Source organism: Ctenopharyngodon idella, chromosome 3 (genome assembly GCF_019924925.1).
Source record: "Ctenopharyngodon idella isolate HZGC_01 chromosome 3, HZGC01, whole genome shotgun sequence".
Taxonomy (NCBI): Eukaryota; Metazoa; Chordata; class Actinopteri; order Cypriniformes; family Xenocyprididae; genus Ctenopharyngodon; species Ctenopharyngodon idella.
The window spans coordinates 38,815,694-38,835,723 of NC_067222.1; the positions used below are offsets into that span (position 1 = coordinate 38,815,694).

General features: G+C 35.0%; 2 protein-coding genes across 3 annotated transcripts in view; both read left to right on the top strand.

The window, feature by feature from the left end:
- Positions 1 to 20,030, top strand: part of LOC127509204 (hemicentin-1-like) — a 125,726-nt gene that overhangs the window by 69,971 nt on the left and 35,725 nt on the right. The gene's annotated exons all lie outside the window — the stretch shown is intronic.
- On the top strand, positions 13 to 19,197 carry LOC127509206 (muscle, skeletal receptor tyrosine protein kinase-like). Of its 2 annotated transcripts, none has more exons than XM_051887760.1 (5): positions 13 to 223; positions 2,169 to 2,429; positions 2,536 to 2,865; positions 3,031 to 3,264; positions 18,160 to 19,197. In XM_051887760.1, exons 1-5 carry the CDS (start codon positions 160 to 162, stop codon positions 18,228 to 18,230), a joined length of 960 nt encoding a protein of 319 aa, XP_051743720.1. In that variant the 5' UTR covers positions 13 to 159; the 3' UTR covers positions 18,231 to 19,197. The 2 variants fall into 2 exon arrangements, with proteins under 2 accessions (XP_051743720.1, XP_051743719.1); XM_051887759.1 differs by lacking the exons at positions 13 to 223; positions 2,169 to 2,429; positions 2,536 to 2,865; positions 3,031 to 3,264 and adding exons at positions 14,460 to 14,649; positions 16,637 to 16,897; positions 17,004 to 17,333; positions 17,499 to 17,732.

Below are 20,030 nucleotides of genomic sequence, written 5' to 3' on the forward strand. Positions count from 1 at the left end.
TTTTCTCTCAAAATATTTTTGGGTGGGGTTAGTTCTTTTTGTCTCTTTGCATTGCTCGAGCTACAGCTATTCAGTCACAGACCACAGAGTTACAGAGATAAAGTTGTGTCTTGTTTACAGCATTTTCTGATCAGTTGTTTTTCTCTGAACACATACAATATGCTTCAACATTTCTTTGGACTTGTTTATCTCTCGGCAGTTTCACAGCTTGTGAGTTTCGCAGGTTTGTATTTTCACTTTTATTCTCCTGATGCAGTATCTGGAATGAGACTAAATATGTTTTAAAATTTAGCTTTTACTTTATTGTTGGCTAAATGATTATAACTTTATTTATTATAACTTTATTTCTATTATATCTTTGTTACTGTCTTAAGACCAGAGTTTGGAGTGTTAACCCTCTATGGTACGCAATATAATATCAATGAGGAAAAAATTATTTGTGTAGTTTTTCCTGTACCACAATGGAAAAATGTAAACATTTGGCATTTTCATGTAGAAAAAGAAATATATTTATTGAAAACATCAATTTCTTTAACTAGACACTTGAACAAACAAATTTATCTGGTTTTTAATGTATTAAAAGTTTCATATTCAATAAAAAGTAACATTTTATATCCAGCTGTTGCCCTCAGGCAACATTGTACCATAGTGGAACACAAATATTACCAAACCATCATATTATGATGTTATTATATCAAGTTATCATATCCATCTTCATCTTCATTTCCATCTTCTCTCTCACCCTCACTCTCTCCCTGACGGACTGTCACTATGATTTCATCTTCCTCATCACAGTATGACCCCTCATCCTCACCCTCATCAACTGGCTGTGCTACGTGTGTTTTATACCTTTTTGAAGTGCTATAGAAAATGTGCAGATCATAATATATGCAGATATAATATGTGAATTACTATTCTTTTAAGTGCATTACAAAATCATGTGAAAATGCAAATATATTTAGATAATTCTAACTCTTTTCCTTACAAATATAATACATTTGTATTTAAACCTATTATGCCTGTATGGCCTTATGCGATTCCATTATGGTACAATGTTGCCTTGAAGCAACACACAGTTTTTTATTATTTTCTCTAAAACATATGATGATATATAATGTAAAGTTCTTGAAAATACTTCTTTACTTGCCAGTGAAGGTAACTCATATTTTTTGCGGGTGATTAAATGATACAAACAAGGTCTTTTTTGCACTTTTATTGATTAGTATTTGAGTTATTCTGTCCTGAGATATGTTTGATCAATCAATTGGTGCCTTATTTTATTAAAAACAAACTAAAATAGACCATGTTGCCTGGAGGCAACACCGTACCATTCATTTCTGTTCAGCTGACATGTTGGAGTTTGGACTAACCCTGTTCAAATCTTGTCTTGCTACTGTGTTAGTAAAGCTGTTTTGGTCTCACTTTATATTAAGTGCCCTAAACTACTATGCACTAATATTTAAATTAATAATTTTATACAATGCTCTTATTTGTGCACATACATGTTTTACATAGTACTTATATATAAAATACCTGCATGTAATTACATCTGTAATTAATTTCTGTAATGACATCTATAATTACACTTTTGACCCTTCCCTTAACCCATAACCCACTCTTAAACTTACCCACACCACCAAACCTGTCCCGAACCTTACCCGTATCCCACCTCAACAGCAGTAAGAGTGTTTTGCAATATTAACATGATAAATACATTGTATCTAACAATTATAATTATTATTTTTAATAGAAGTACATAGTAGTTAAAGACACATGATGTTTTATTAGCAAAGTTTGGGAGGTTCAAATAAATCTACCCAAAGTTCAAATGATCTACCCAGTCAGTACAACTGGAGGCCGACTCCCCATCATTCCTCAACTTTTCTGCATCCCTACTCCACCCCGACTCCTCACTCTCAGCTCCTATCCCAGCCAGGGATAAGGGGGAGTACTCTGGCCATATTCCGAGCTCAGAGTCCTCCCCTGGACAACACGCCAAATACACAAACTCTTTTACTTTATCTGATTATTTGAAAGTGTGAACTAATATAATGTGTGACTGCTTTTTTTGTTGCATATCATGAGTATGACAATAGATGTGCCTGTAATCCAAAACTTTAGTGCTGCTATTCTGTGCTGAATCACATCCTTCTCAATGTGTTTAACAGGGACACATGCTGCTAAATGTCCTCTTCAGCTCAACCCACAGAGAGTTGTTGTGGAGTACGGCGGTTCTGTGTCAGTTAACTGTAACACTTCTGTCACGCATCAAGGGATGGGATGGGAAGCCAGTGAGGGAGCAGTGCCCAAGAGCAGAGACAATCTGATCACATGGAGAGTGTCAGAACTGAGAGAATGGGACATACAGCCAGTCTGTTACCTAAACCTTAAGGAACAGTGTTCATCATATCTCCCAATAACTATTTACAGTGAGTTTCACTGTTATTGATATTTTTATCTTTTCAATCTCAGAAATATCTAATGTATGTACATTCATGACTGCAGATATCAGAGTGTGTGAATCTTCCTCCACAGAGACTCCAGACAGTGTGTCCATCAGCACTGTGAATCACAACGGACCAATGATGGAGGGAAACCAGTATGAGCTTCAGTGTGACGTTCTCAATGTGGCTCCTGTTCAGTATCTCACTGTCAAATGGTACAAAGGACAGACTCTGGTGGATCAAACCAACTTCACTGACACCACCATAACTCCAGTGAATGAAACAAACACACTCCTGATCCGTCCAAATAGAGCTGATGATGGAGTTCAGTACAGGTGTGAAGCAGAGCTGGAACTGGGAGCAGAAGGACCTCAACCTCCTCCTAAACTCACATCAGATCCTCTCAGTGTTGAAGTTTACTGTAAGTTTATTTTATCTTCTGAAGGGCCTTCTAGCATGAAGGATGTGCAACTGTCATATTACATCATATACAGAGATAATTTGATCAAATGCTACATATTATGAATTGAATTAATATACATAAAAATGTTTCAGTTGTGAAAATATGTATCTCTGTCCTCCTCAGATAAACCACAACACTCCAGTTCAACAGAGACCGTCAGTATAAGCAATGAGGTCACACTAAACTGTACAGTGAAGGCAAACCCGGCTCCTACATACACATGGGACTCTGAACATCTGAAAGAGAAGATCACCTCCTCAGTGCTCCCGTCCTCCAAACTCAGTCCAGGAAAATACACATGTATCGCCACAAACTCTCAGGGAGGAGACAGCAAAGTGTTTATCGTCAAATCTACAGGTGAGTTAAAGATGAAAAATTGAACTGCATATCCTCTGTCTGTTCAATAAAATGTGTGTAATTTACAGTAATTATTTTCCTTTATATTTGAATACGATTTTATGAATGAATGTTCATTAAGACATTTTGCATTGAATTTCTTTTTATTTAGCTTAGTCTTTTTGCTCTCTTTGAAAATGAGGAAGGACTTTGAGCGCACATTTGTGAAATCTCTGATGACTTACTTGAGTCCTTTGTGCTGATTTATGACAAAAACTCTTTCTGGATGTCGGGTCGGTGTTTCTTCAGCAGCTCCAGCGCTGCTGCCATTGAAATGACTGAGAGTAAAACCACAGAGTCACTCTTCTATATCTGTAGACAGGGATTGAGCTTTGAAAACATTGTGTGTTTCTGTTTGTACCATCATTAACACTGCTCTTCTTCCACAGGTAGTCGTCCCACATTCTGGACTGTTCTCGTTTTCTTCCAGTTGCTTTTTGCATTAATGATTGTCATTTAGGAGAAAAATAGTCACAAAAGTTTTTTTTTTCTCTCCAAAATGTGACTAATCTGCATGGAGTCTATAAAAATTCTGTTAACTTGTAGCGCTTCACTGATCATGTGTATGAAGTCAATGTAAATTCTTGAACGTTCATTTGGATTTTTGAGATTATTTTTGGAATTATTGGAAAGAAAATTATCACTATGAATGACAAAAAATTATTGCAAATATTATTGCTTTAAAATAATGTTTTGTACGTGAATATATTCTTTGTTTAATTATTGATACCATTTATCTGTCACAAATACATGTGACGCATAGTATTTAATAACTTTTTTAAAAACAGTAATATCAAGATTTTAGGTTAAACTGTTTTCCTGCCTACCTGTCATTTGTATTAAAAAAAAAAATCAAAAAAAAAAAAAAATCAATATTTACTTTTATACGATAAACAACTGTATTAGTGTTGATGTTGAGTGTAAAATCTGGATCCCAAAGAAAAGAGAAAAAAACAACTAAAAACCACTGATGTACATGACATGATTTTAAGAGAAGGCATATTTATATATGACGTCACCAATGAAAACCAGTCAGATTTAATGTTATGGTATTAGCAGATTTTTTCTGAAGAACAGAGCTCAGTTTAACTGTTCAGAGCAAACAAGGGACTCATGAACAACCGTCACAAAACAAAAAAAAAAAAAAAAAAAAAAAACACAGTAGTAGATCATCCAGGTAACCACACATAGTATTAAGAATCAATGGTTCACAAACTTTTGAACTGGGTCATTTTAATAAATACAGCTATTTTTTTTGTCTTATGGATTATATGTAAACATATTTTATGTAAAATATCTTACTCAGGACAGTACTAAATAAAAAATAACATGCATTTTGTATGATCTCTCTTATTTTGTTAAAATTTCGCACATTTTCACAGCTTCTGCAAGTGGTTCACATACTTTTTCTTGCAACTGTATGTGTAGAAGAACATGTTAATTACAGCAAACCGTCTAACCAGAGTGTGATGTGTCCCTTCCCCTCATGTTTTGTCTTGTGTTGTCTTCGTGTGAGCGTGCAGCTTCGAGTCTGCTTCTTGTCTGTGCTGAGTGTTGCCAACTTGGCAGTTTTGTTGCTAGATTTAGTAACTTTTCAGACTACTCTAACAACACTTTTCAAAAAACGCCTAGCAACAATTTAGCTATTTTTAATGGATTTGGCAACTTTTTGTAACTTTTGGAAAGTGACTCAAACAATAAAAATTGCACATTTTCATCTAAATTACATAAACAGAGGAAATGATTGAACAGACAAGCACATCAGCCTTCATCATTTAACAATTTACATGTTAAATGATGAATGGTTCATTTGGTGGATGATTCATAATCGTTTCAATTATTTAACTTATACCATTTGATATTAATGACTTATTTTCCAGCCTGAAGCTGTTTTCAATGTTTACTGTACAAGAGCAAAAGCATCAATGAATTCATAGATGACACTAGTGTTGTCACGGTACCAAAATTGCAGTAGTCGGTACCAATACCATAAAAATTTTACGGTTCTCGGTACCAATTTCGGTACCACAGCAAAATCTGTTGGAACTATTTTACTATTTTATTTAACTAGCCTATTTTAAAAACATATTAAATATGGTAATCATACATATAAATATTTGAAGCGTGTGTGTTTGTGTGTGTATATATATACCTCAATGAAATAAATTTTGAAATATAAAAAAAAAAAAAAAAAAAAAAAAAAAAAAATGCTCAAACATCCATTTTGTAACAGACGCGCGTGTTTATTTTAGCTATTCCTTCAAAGAAACGACATACTACAGCCTGTAAAACTATGAAATAAATATCGGTAAATGTAACCTAAATAATAAGAAAGTTAAATATTATTTAAAAAAAAAAAAAAATCGTTTTTTATTTCTACACAAAGATGTGTCATACAGCCTCCCGCTCTGCTCTTTGAGAGGGATGTTTGACACGAGCAGTAAAGAGACCATTTCGCTTTAATAATATCTTCATGTTATCTCCTGATGTTACAAGGAACTGACACTTGTTGTAAAAGGTCTGAAGAGCGAGTTTTATCTTCACACATTCAGGCTATATTTGATTTTGCGCTGCCAGGGAAAGCGAAAGTAAAAATTACCAGCGTGTGTGAAAAGCGCTATACAAATAAACTTGACCCGCCTAATTAAGTAACAAGCACAAACTGTGTTAAATAGAAACTGACGTGCAAGAAAAAAGGTTTCTTTCCTACGGTGTTTTTTCTACTTTACCACAGTAAAATGTGAATAGCCTATAATAGGCCTAAAAGCGAACGAAAGGAAGAAACGTTATTATCCCCTTCGTGAGTGAAGATTTGGGAAAAGAAACAGATATTCCATGTTCAGTGGAATAACTAATGGAATATTGTTAAATTCTCTGCTAATTGGGTGACCAGATCGTGATTCGCAAAACAGAATACAAAGCTTAAATTTATGGACTCCTCTCTCATTCGGCATGAACCAAAATGTTTCCATGGCTGCGATGTCACATTTAATTGCTAACCTATTATTTCTTTTGTAAACAAAGCTTTGCGCTTCACTCGTGTCATATTCAAGTAAATACTGGCACAGTCCTATCAGTGGGTACCGAATATACTACAGAAATGCGGTTATCGTCACATTTTCAAAATTTCAGTACTGACTTGGTACTGAAGTACCGGTAGCTACTTTTGACAACACTAGATGACACCATAACAACATAAAACTAAATAAATCAGTAGCAGAACTTACAAATGGGTGCATCAACAAAACCCTAAACTTCCAAAAACGTTTGTGCTGCTGTGCAAAGTATATTGATGATGTCCGGAAACTCAGATTAGCACCTCCAACTAATTTTGAAAGTATCCTTCTTGGTTCTTCTGGAAAATGGATTATTGTGAACTTTGCAAACACCCCAAAGTGTTAATTCTTTCACATCTGCCACCAAACACGGGTCAGTATGGCATGTGAGGTTTCAGGCATATACAGTATTCAGAGCCTCAACGCAGTTACTGTACATGCAATCCATTTCACAGGATCCCAGGCCACAATCTGATCTCTCAACCTGGATGTTGTAAGAAGTGTTGTGAACGAACACTTACACTTGACTGTAAATGAAATGATCACAGTTAATAGTTTTGATGTAATTTGCCTTACTGAAACCTGGCTTAAACCAAATGATTATTTCAGTCATAATGAGTCTGCTCCACCTGGCTACTGTTATAAGCACGAGTTTTGGCGGTGTTGCAACTATATAGAGAGATACTCATAATGTTAGTCAGAAAACAGAACACAGGTTTTATTACGGCCTTCCATTAAGCCGCTGGTGTTGGTGGTAGAAGTGAGCAAGTAATTGACGCATGTGTAAATTTAATCCATCCACACAGATGGTAAAATGCAAACAGTGTCCTTTTATTGTGCTCCAATCAATAAACATTGCTTCCAACCAGCTTCCTGTAAGCTCTCATTCTTTAAAGTTCATGACATGATACCAATGTAAAGTTCATACCTTGCAGATAGAGCAAACACAATGTCCATAATCCATACTGTTTCTTGTTTCTTGGTAAGCATTAAGCTCAGTCCAACACAATAATCCAATTGACAGTTGTAAGCACGGTCCAGTACATTCAAACGCGCAGCTCGATGGTCAAGCACCGTCAAAAACTGTATGCTTTCCTGGCACCAAACACACCTGTTGTGTAATTACCCATGTGCTCCTAATATACCATTGTCAGAGCGCCACCCGATGGACAAAAATATAACTGCATCAAAATGTCTCCTACAGGTTTGATTTGAAGATTTTTTTTTTTTTTTTTAATTAAACTTTCAAAACTACAAAATTAAACAGCAACACATTTCCACACATTTTCACATTTTGCAAGTATACACTGAAGCAACAATAATTAAAAGAAACAAAAAATGAACTTAAAATTAAAGGGCATCACAAACATGTTAAATAACCTTTAAAAGCTGTTTGAAAATGAGCAGATTTGGGTTTTCAGTTATTCCATTTAGTTTGATGTATAAAAAATGTTCCTAATAACAAAAACAAATCGACAATATATATTTTTCTTTTGGAAAAGTTATATTCATTTGAATGAAGTAAAACAGATGACAAATTTAAGACTAGGTTGCAGTTCATTCTAACACTTAGAAATTGAGACATCTCATAACAAAAGAAAGATGAACAGGGACATTCAAAAAATAAATGCACAAGACTCTCTCACAATTATAAAAAGAGCAATTGTAATCAATCATTTTTTAGAGACTTTACTTTCAGTGTCACACCAAGTTGCCTGATTTCTGAATAGAGATAGAATTTTGGCAGAAACAGAATTCAAGACAATGCGATATTCTTTAACAGAAATATGACACATAAATTTAAGACAGTTCAGTAATACTCAACTGACCAACTAATCATATATCAATCGTGATTTATGAATCTTCAATTTCATCAAAGTTAACACTCTTAAGTGGAAAAATCTCACATTTGCTAACATTAAGGTTGAGACCAGTACCTTAGAGAAATTATTTATGATACTAATTGCTTTGCATTTTTTAAAAAGTGTTGTGTCGCCGGCCAGCTGACAAATGTTTAATTCATTCCCAAAAATGTTAATACCTTGAAAGAAGTTCATATTTACATAGCAAGAAAGAACCTGTGTGACAAGCAGAAAAAGAAATAGATTGGGCAGCCTTGTCTAATGCCCCTAGAAAAAAAAAAAAAATCTACCAGAAGTCCCATGAATCATTTTAACAGAGCTGCTACATTCTGTGTACAGGGTTGTAATTGGCTTTCTAAAAAAAAAAAAAAAAAAAATCTCAAATTTAAAGTATTCTAATGTTGCGAACATGTTTTTGTGCTCCACTGTATCAAACGCTTTATTAAAATCAGTAAATAGTATTAGGTTGTCATCATTGAGAAGGTGACTGTAATCAAATGAGAAGGTGACTGTAATTAATAAAATCAAGAATAAGACGAATATTGTTGCATATATGCCTCCCTTTCATGAAACCTGACTGAGACTGATCAATTAGGGAATCCAATCCTAATTTCAGCCTGCTGGCAAAAATAAGAGAAAACAGTTTGACATCAGTGTTTAATAAAGGTATTTATACCCATCTAGAGATAGAGTATCCTTATTTGGCTTCCGTATTAAAGTAATTACACCCTGTCTAAGAGATGGAGGTAAAATTACATTCTTTATAGATTCATTAAACATAGCTAAAATAAATGGAGAAAGGGAACCTCAGAAAGTTTTAAAAAATTCATTTGTAAGCCCATTAATACCAGGAGATTTGTTGTCCTTAAGCTTCTTAATATTGTCAATAATTTCTGTAACACTAAGCTTTTTCTCATAAATGCAATTTTTATACAATTTTTAAAAAAGGACTCCATTAAGGGGTACTGAATTTCAGAGCCAGAATACAAAGTTTGATGAAATTTAGCTATGTGTTTTGAAATTGTAGGTAAATCATCTGTGACAGTGTTATTTATCTGTAATTTATTAATTGATAATCCTTTTTTTCCAAAGAATAAAAATATCTCGTGTTTTTTTCACCATGTTCAAGCCACTTCCTTTTGGAGAGTATGAAAGCACATTTTGCCTTCTCCTCATAAAGTTTATTTAAATCCCCTTGTAATTTTATAAGATTTTGAGCTTCTTCTTCTGTTAAATCTGTTTTATCACACCGGGCACCAAACTCTTGGATGATGGCCCGTTTATTTTTGGCAATCAGTTTACTAATTTTAATGGCTAAACTCCTCACTTTATATTTCATAATATCCCAATGCAGTCCATATTGGTTAGTAATTAAACTCTGTTTATATTTTTCAATTATTCTTAAGACGTCCCGCTTAAAATCATTGTTTAATAATAAAATCCAGTATCCACTTCTGCTCATGTTCTTTCCACTGTCATTAGTGGTGATGAACATGTGAATAGATTTATGGTCCATAAAAACTGCAGGATCATTAGTAACGTTGTCTATTAAGGAAGTCAACGCCTCTGATATTAACCATAGATCTATACGAGAGACAAAGACAAATCACTATTTTTCCATGTATACATATCAACAAGTCCTAAATTATTGCATTATCCACAGATAATCTTGTTACTAACATCATCTTTTACTCCTTTTGGAGGCCATCTATCTAAGTTATATCTGGGACTACATTAAAATCACCCCCAAGTATAAATTTTGCATCCACATATTTAGTTGATAGGTCTACAATTCGTTCTTCTAATTCATGAAGTAAAAGCAAATTTGTAGATTTGCAATTAGTACCATAAATATTAGCAATAATATATTGCTTATGAGAGTCTTCTAATAAGAGTATTAGCCACCTTCCATTATTACTCTCATTATGAAGAATTTTCCCCCTGAAATTTCCTTTGAGAATAGCGACCCCTGCTGATCTATTTGTACCATGACAGAACCAAATGTCCTGACTTTTTCCAAAAATTGTAATCAGCCCTTGAACTATGCATTTCTTGTAATAAATAAAAATCAGCCATTTTATCTTTCAAAAACAAAAACACAGCTTTTCTTTTATTTATATTGTGGATGTCCCTAACATTAAGAGAAACCAATGAAAAAGACAGGATTAAAGATAACTTGAACAACTGCTATAAATTGGTTTACTAAGTAGAACAACAATTCCCGATCAACCCTTCTGTGTTAATGAACATGAACTTATCCAGAACTAAAACAATATATTTTATATATGTAGTTGGAGGAGCAAGAAAGCAAAAGAGAGAGAAAAAAAATTGAATAGAAATGAAACATTATGAGGAAAAAAATGGACCTGTTTTAACTCTTCAACACATACCAGACTGTATAACAGTCAAAACAAACAATTTCATTAAAACTTCACGTCAGCTGTCGAGCTTCAATGGAGAAATCTGTTTTCATTCATTTTCATCTCTTCGGGTGCTATAGTCACTATAAAAGTAAATTCATCAGATCTCCATTTTGTCATCTTTGGGTCGAATCTGGATCCCATCCACATACGCCTTCGCTCCAACAAAGTACACCGTCTTCCCAGCTTTTCTTGCACGCTCCACCTCTGGCTACAGTTGCTGTCTCACTTCTCTGTCAGCGGATGTCAAATCTTCCTTGAATTGTTTTTTCCTGTCTCCAGAGAATATCTTTCTCTAAATGCTGCCTCGTCACACGTGCTCTTCCAAACCAAAGTTCAAAATAATGAAAAATAAATAAATAAATAAACCAACGAAAATACTCAAATTAAACTGTCCAAAACAAATATGCTGAGAGCAGCAAAACACAACATTACTAGTCTTCAGACAAGCAACAGCCCTTGGCCGTCCATTGCCTGACAAGCCCCCTTCCCCAAACATACCCAGTTTGTATACAATCTTCCCGCTATACACAAGCGGATTCTACCACCCATAGGGGTTGATTAACACCCATGACAAGAAATACACCATTATACAGCAACAATGTAATTCAGATGCACATGTCAACATGTAAACATAAGCATAAATATTATCTTTGATCAAATATAAACCATACCTATTACAAATAAGACAATGGCCGTTTCAACGCATTCACATTAATCTGTCCCAATAAATGGTATAATCGCTAATTAAGAGTAATTGGTGATATTCACGTGACGTCATCATGATGCTCCCAAATACAGGACCAGACAGATAAGTTAGACTGTGAAATGTATTAAACAATAAACATATGAAAACCCATGACAAATCATAACATAACCCATAAATAAATACACAATAACACTATGAACTGATGTTCACGTGATGATTGCCTACATGTTTATCATCACAGATGACCAGTAATTTTCTTCTGTTAGATTCAGAAAAGACTGAGGTATTATTATTGGACCAAAAACTTGTACACAGAATCTCTTAGACTACAATTTGCATCTAGAAGGATGTACTGTTACTCCATCCTCTACAGTCAGAGACATGGGTGTTATATTAGACAGCAACTTGTCCTTTGAAAATCATATTTCAGATGTTACAAAAACAGCCTTCTTCCACCTCAGAAACATTACTAAGCTACGGAACATGTTATCTGTTTCTGATGCAGAAAAGTTAGTTCATGTATTCATGACCTCTAGACTAGATTACTGTAATGCATTACTAGCTGGTTGTCCTGCATCTTCAATAAACAAACTACAATTAGTCCAAAATGCAGCTGCTAGAGTTCTTACCAGGTCAAGAAAACATGCTCATATAACACCAATTTAATCATCTCTACACTGGTTACCTATTAAGTTCCGTATCAATTATAAATTATTGCTACTGACCTATAAGGCTCTAAATGGTTTAGCTCCTGTCTATTTAACCGATCTTCTATCGCCCTACAATCCTTCACACTCTTTAAGATCACAGAACTCTGGAATTCTTGTGGTACCTAGGATGTCTAAGTCCACTAATGGAGGGAGAATGTTTTCACATTTGGCTCCTAAACTCTGGAATAGCCTTCCTGATAATGTTCGGGGTTCAGACTCACTCACCCAGTTTAATCTAAAGACGCATCTCTTTAGCCAAGCATTCACATAATGCTTCTCATATCCTTGTACTCCAGTGATATCAGATCAAATGCACATGATTATCTTTGCTTAATGTTATGAACAGCAGCTACACTAATTATTCTCCATTTGCTTTTCTGTTTTATCTGAGGATGCCCGTCCCGAGGTGACTAGAGATCAGCTCCAGTTTGGATCCAGCCTCCTATGAAGACTTCAGATGACCAACACCTGCAAGGACTTCAAACGCAAACTCTGGATCAACATGCACCATATCCAAATATATCCTAATCATTGTTAACATGTATTCATGACTTCCATGAGCTCATTGTTTCTACCTAAATTAATCCATTGCTTAAATGAATACACTGTTAGCTAACTGCATGATTTGCATATGTACATTTCTGAAATTATTAATTTGGACACAGTCAACTCTGATAACAGATCACTCTAAATTGTAATGTTGACATGCATTTTCTGTAAAGCTGCTTTGAAATGGCATGTATTGTGAAAAGCGCTATACAAATAAATGTGAAAAGAATTGAATTGAACTTTGCTCTAAGAGTATTTCACAAAGCATTTTAGCACTAAAACTAGCTCCTAAGTGTGTGAAAAGTTAGGGGTAGTCAAGAGGACTCCTAAGTCACTAAGACCAAATCACAAACAATCCTGAAATGGTTGTTGCCGGCAATCAGCCTCAGCAATCCACCCAAAGACACTGTACACCATTGAGGCAATAGATGATAGAGCCTTGAGTGCTGAAACTTTTCTTCATAAATGCATATTTTGATTTATAGATCTACGATGACATAAAATGTTCATTTATGTACAGGCAAAATGCATTGAGTGAGTAAAAAAACCAACTGCAGTCAAGTTGAAAATAATGTCCTATCGTTGGCGCTGATATAGCCTTGTGGGAAGATCAGGTGACCCGAGTTCCAGTTCCGGCTCGTGGACCTTTCCTGATCCCGTCCCCCCTTTCTCTCTTCCACTTCGCTTCCTGTCTACTCACTGTCATATCATAATAAAAAGGCGAAAATGCCAAAAATGAGAATAAATAAATAAAAATAAAATGTCTGATTACATGTGGCAGTTGTTTTCATGAGTTCACGCTTACAAATGATCGAATAGAGTAAAAGAGTAAAATAAGCGTATTTCAGGCTCTGAGCTTGAAATTTAGCTCAAACCCAGAGTACTCCCCTGTATCCCCGGCTGGGAATAGGAACCAGCCAAGAGTGAGGAACGGGGTGTCGAAGGGATGCAGAAAACTGTTGAGGTAAGTAGGTGAGTCAACTGTATATATATGCCTCCTCTCCAGCTGATCAGATAGACCATTTGAACGTGCTACCCTGTTGAAAAATATGCTGGTTGTATGTTTTGAAGCATGGAAGCTGGTTTAAGCTGGTCAGGTGCTGGTCTTTAGCTGGTCCTGAGCTGGAGCTAGTTGCTTAGGACCAGCACCTGACCAGCCTAAACCAGCTCATGACCAGCTTCCATGCTTCAAAACATACCTAACCAGCATATGCTGTCTTTTTCAACAGGGTACTCCCAAACTTTGTTTATAAAACATAATTTGTCGCTTGAATTCTGCAATCTCTCGAGGCTGACAATTAGCTGAACATATACTTGTTTAATTAGTAACTTAGCCTACATTTTAAAATCTTTATTTGAATATGGCAACATGATTCCTCATTCTACAATATTTCCATGATTAAATCACTGACAGAGAGCCCTCCCCCATCAGCCAATCACTGTGGGCAGAGTTAGTAAGTGTGTCGACATCATCCATAGCAACGAGGTTAACCCCGCCCTTTCTCTCTGCTCTGTCCTGAAATTACCACAGGTGGGCGCTGTGTGCAATAAAAGAACCTTTTTCAGACCCCTTGGAAAATGTTTTTCAAAAAAAAAAAAAATCTTATTTATTTATTGTTGTTTTTGTATGGTGTTAAATTTCTGTGAGACCATGAAATTATTATGAACCAGAAGAAGAACTCTGTCAATCAACATTAGTGTCAACTACAACTGTGTATCTGTTTAAGGATTCAAATTATTTATAGATTTAATTTTGTTTCATTATGAGTCTGACTGTCATCCGTTAACATGTACTGTTCTTAAGGTCAACCCTGTGAAATTTCCTCTCAAAATTTGTGGGTGGGGTTAGTTATTTTTGTCTCATTGCGTTGCTCGAGCTACAGCTATTCAGTCACAGACCACAGAGTTACAGAGATAAAGTTGTGTCTTATTTACAGCATTTTCTGATCAGTTGTTTTTCTCTGAGCACATACAATATGCTTCAACATTTCTTTGGACTTGTTTATCTCTCGGCAGTTTCACAGCTTGTGAGTTTCACAGGTTTGTATTTTCACTTTTATTCTCCTGATGCAGTATCTGGAATGAGACTAAATATGTTTTATTTAAAATTTAGCTTTTACTTTATTGTAGGCTAAATGATTATAACTTTATTTATTATAACTTTATTTCTATTATATCTTTGTTTCGGTCTTAAGACCAGAGTTTGGAGTGTTAACCCTCTATGGTACGCAATATGATATCAATGAGGAAAAAATGATTTGTGTAGTTTTTCCTGTACCACAATGGAAAAATATAAACATTTGGCATTTTCATGTAGAAAAAGAAATATATTTATTGAAAACATCAATTTGTTTAACTAGACACTTGAACAAAAAAATTTATCCAGTTTTTAATGTATTAAAAGTTTCATATTCAATAAAAAGTAACATTTTATATCCAGCTGTTGCCCTCAGGTAACATTGTACCATAGTGGAACACAAGTATTACCAAACCATCATATTATGATGTTATTATATCAAGTTATCATATCCATCTTCATCTTCATTTCCATCTTCTCTCTCACCCTCACTCTCTCCCTGACGGACTGTCACTATGATTTCATCTTCCTCATCACAGTATGACCCCTCATCCTCACCCTCATCAACTGGCTGTGCTACGTGTGTTTTATACTTTTTTGAAGTGCTATAGAAAATGTGCAGATCATAATATATGCAGATATAATATGTGAATTACTATTCTTATAAGTGCATTACAAAATCATGTGAAAATGCAAATATATTTAGATAATTCTAACTCTTTTCCTTACAAATATAATACATTTGTATTTAAACCTATTATGCCTGTATGGCCTTATGCGATTCCATTATGGTACAATGTTGCCTTGAAGCAACACACAGTTTTTTGTTATTTTCTCTAAAACATATGATGATATATAATGTAAAGTTCTTGAAAATACTTCTTTACTTGCCAGTGGAGGCGACTCATATTTTTTGCGGGTGATTAAATGATACAAACAAGTGAAAAAAGCACTTTTCATTGGAGAAAATATGGAGCCATGTGACATGTGCTGAAACAGGACACAAAATGGACCCCTGTTGGTCATGTTTTGGTCTTTTTTGCACTTTTATTGATTAGTATTTGAGTTATTCTGTCCTGAGATATGTTTTGATCAATCAATTGGTGCCTTATTTTATTAAAAACAAACTAAAATAGACCATGTTGCCTGGAGGCAACACCGTACCATTCATTTCTGTTCAGTTGACATGTTGGAGTTTGGACTAACCCTGTTCAAATCTTGTCTTGCTACTGTGTTAGTAAAGCTTTTTTGGTCTCACTTTATATTAAGTGCTCTAAACTACTATGCACTAATATTTAAATTAATAATTTTATACAGTGCTCTTATTTGTGTACATACATGTTTTACATAATACTTATATATAAAATACCTGCATGTAATTACATCTGTAATTAATTTCTGTAATGACATCTATAATTACACTGTTGACCCTTCCCTTAACCCATAACCCACTCTTAAACTAGTGTTTTGCAATACTAACATGATAAATACATTGTATCTAACAATTATAATTATTATTTTTTAACGTAAGTACATAGTAGTTAAAGACACATGATGTTTTATTAACAAAGTTTGGGAGGTTCAAATAAATCTACCCAAACAAAGTTCAAATGATCTACCCAGTCAGTACAACTGGAGGCCGACTCCCCATCATTCCTCAACTTTTCTGCATCCCTACTCCACCCCGACTCCTCACTCTCAGCTCCTATCCCAGCCAGGGATAAGGGGGAGTACTCTGGCCATATTCCGAGCTCAGAGTCCTCCCCTGGACAACACGCCAAATACACAAACTCTTTTACTTTATCTGATTATTTGAAAGTGTGAACTAATATAAAGTGTGACTGCTTTTTTTGTTGCATATCATGAGTATAACAAATGATGTGCCTGTAATCCAAAACTTTAGTGCTGCTATTCTGTGCTGAATCACATCCTTCTCAATGTGTTTAACAGGGACACATGCTGCTGAATGTCCTCTTCAGCTCAACCCACAGAGAGTTGTTGTGGAGTACGGCGGTTCTGTGTCAGTTAACTGTAACACTTCTGTCACGCATCAAGGGATGGGATGGGAAGCCAGTGAGGGAGCAGTGCCCCAGAGCAGAGACAGTCTGATCACATGGAGAGTGTCAAATCTGAGAGAATGGGACATACAGCCATACTGCTACATAAACCATAATGGACAGTGTCAATTAGAGCTCCCAGTGACTATTTACAGTGAGTTTCTCTGTTATTGATATTTTTATCTTTTCAATCTCAGAAATATCTAATGTATGTACATTCATGACTGCAGATATCAGAGTGTGTGAATCTTCCTCCACAGAGACTCCAGACAGTGTGTCCATCAGCACTGTGAATCACAACGGACCAATGATGGAGGGAAACCAGTATGAGCTTCAGTGTGACGTTCTCAATGTGGCTCCTGTTCAGTATCTCACTGTCAAATGGTACAAAGGACAGACTCTGGTGGATCAAACCAACTTCACTGACACCATCAAGACTCCAGTAAATGAAACAAACACACTCCTGATCCGTCCAAACAGAACTGATGAAGGAGCTCAGTACAGGTGTGAAGCAGAGCTGGAACTGGGAGCAGAAGGACCTCAACCTCCTCCTAAACTCACATCAGATCCTCTCAGTGTTGAAGTTTACTGTAAGTTTATTTTATTTTCTGAAAGGCCTTCTAGCATGAAGGATGTGCAACTGTCATATTACATCATATGCAGAGATAATTTGATCAAATGCTACATATTATGAATTGAATTAATATAAATAAAAATGTTTCAGTTGTGAAAATATGTATCTCTGTCCTCCTCAGATAAACCACAACACTCCAGTTCAACAGAGACCATCAGTATAAGCAATGAGGTCACACTAAACTGTACAGTGAAGGCAAACCCGGCTCCTACATACACATGGGACTCTGAACATCTGAAAGAGAAGATCACCTCCTCAGTGCTCCCGTCCTCCAAACTCAGTCCAGGAAACTACACATGTATCGCCACAAACTCTCGGGGAAGAGACAGCAAAGTGTTTATCGTCAAATCTACAGGTGAGTTAAAGATGAAAAATTGAACTGCATATCCTCTGTCTGTTCAATAAAATGTGTGTAATTTACAGTAATTATTTTCCTTTATATTTGAACATGATTTTATGAATGAATGTTCATTAAGACATTTTGCATTGAATTTCTTTTTATTTAGCTTAGTCTTTTTGCTCTCTTTGAAAATGAGGAAGGACTTTGAGCGCACATTTGTGAATCTCTGATGACTTACTTGAGTCCTTTGTGCTGATTTATGACAAAAACTCTTTCTGGATGTCGGGTCGGTGTTTCTTCAGCAGCTCCAGCGCTGCTGCCATTGAAATGACTGAGAGTAAAACCACAGAGTCACTCTTCTGTATCTGTAGACAGGGATTGAGCTTTGAAAACATTGTGTGTTTCTGTTTGTACCATCATTAACACTACTCTTCTTCCACAGGTAGTCGTCCCACATTCTGGACTGTTCTCATTTTCTTCCAGTTGCTTTTTGCATTAATAATTGTCATTTAGGAGAAAAATAGTCACAAAAGTTTTTTTTTTCTCTCCAAAATGTGACTAATCTGCATGGAGTCTATAAAAATTCCATTGACTTGTAGCGCTTCACTGATCATGTGTATGAAGTCAATGTAAATTCATGACTTGATATACATGATCAGGGAAACTGCTATTACACATCACTTTTATATATAAATAAATGCCTGCCTTTAGATGTCAGCATGAAATGTAACATCCAATTTTGATCTGTACATTTTCTTGAACGTTCATTTGGATTTTTTAAGATTATTTTTGGAATTATTGGGAAAAAAAATTACCACTATGAATGACAAAAATTCTAGCAAATATTATTGCCTTAAAATAAATAATATTTTGTAGGCGAATATATTATTTTTTAATTATTGATACCATTTATCTGTCACGAATACATGTGACGCATAGCATTTAATAACTTTTTAAAAAAAAAAACAGTAATATCAAGATTTCAGGTTAAACTGTTTTCCTGCCTGCCTGTCTTTTGTATTAAAAAAAAAAAAAAAAAAAAAAAATCTATGTTTACTTTGAGTTGATGTTGAGTGTAAAATCTGGATCCCAAAGAAAAGAAAAACAAACAAATAACAACTAAGAACCACTGATGTACATGACATGATTCTAAAAGAAAACCAAAGCTGGAGTAAATAGCATTTTTTGTTTTGTTTTGTTTTTTGTTTTGTTTTTTACATTTTTATTGTTTATAACATCAGTTTTCTAGTATATTTGTTTGTCAGCTTGTAATACCTCATTAATCATTCATTGTATCTTTTAAATTTCTTCTGTACTCTGTGTGAATGTGAGCCGAGCACAAGTTCAATTGTGCCACTTCCTGTCAGCAGAGTACAAAGACTGTAAAAGCCATTTTAACTCTGCACAAGATGTTTTGGAGAGCACAAGAAAATTGTTTTGAACAACTGTATAGCAGCAAAATAAACTTCTTTGCCGTTAATTTTTTCTTTAGTGTTAAATGTGAGTTTGCTCAGAATTTGTTGAAGGAAATGATACTTGAAACTGTGACAGAGTCACAGTTTCACACAGTTTTTACACATAGTCAGAGTACACACACAAGGCGTTATATAGAAGAACATGTTAATTACAGCAAACCATCTAACCAGAGTGTGATGTGCCCCTTCCCCTCATGTTTTGTCTTGTGTTGTCTTCGTGTGAGCATGCAGTTTCGAGTCTGCTTCTTGTACATGCTAAATGTTGCCAACTTATCAGTTTTGTTGCTAGATTTAGTAACTTTTCAGACTACTCTTGCAACGCTTTTCAAAAAGCGCCTAGCAACAAATTTCGCTATTTTTAATGTATTTGACAACTTTTTGTAACTTTTGAAAAGCGATTCAAACAATAAAAAATGCACACATTTTCATCTAAATTACACAAATAGAGGAAACCATTGAACAGGCAAGCACATCAGCCTTCATCCTTTAACAATTTAAAAGTTAAATGATGAATGGTTCATTTAGTGGATGATTCATAATCATTTCAATTATTTAGCTTATACCATTTGATATTAATGACTCCTTTTCCAGCCTGAAGCTGTTTTCAATGTTTACTGTACAAGAGCAAAAGTGGCATCAGTAATTTAACAGATGACACCATAATAACAGTTGGTCACTCAATAACAATGATGAAACTGAAAATAAATCAGTAGCAGAACTTACAATGGGTGTGTGACAATAGGACCCAAAAAGGGTAAATAATCAGGCAGAAAGCGGTGGTGCAGCTTCAATAAGCAGACATTTTTATTAAAAAAAAAAATAATAATATTAATAATTA

Excerpts from the sequence above, each read along its gene's own strand:
- LOC127509206 (XM_051887760.1), top strand. The coding sequence starts at position 160 with ATGCTTCAACATTTCTTTGGACTTGTTTATCTCTCGGCAGTTTCACAG. Across the intron at positions 224-2,168 it reads ACAGCTTGTGAGTTTCGCAG|GGACACATGCTGCTAAATGT; the intron begins GTTTGTATTTTC and ends TGTGTTTAACAG. Across the intron at positions 3,265-18,159 it reads GTTTATCGTCAAATCTACAG|GTAGTCGTCCCACATTCTGG; the intron begins GTGAGTTAAAGA and ends CTTCTTCCACAG.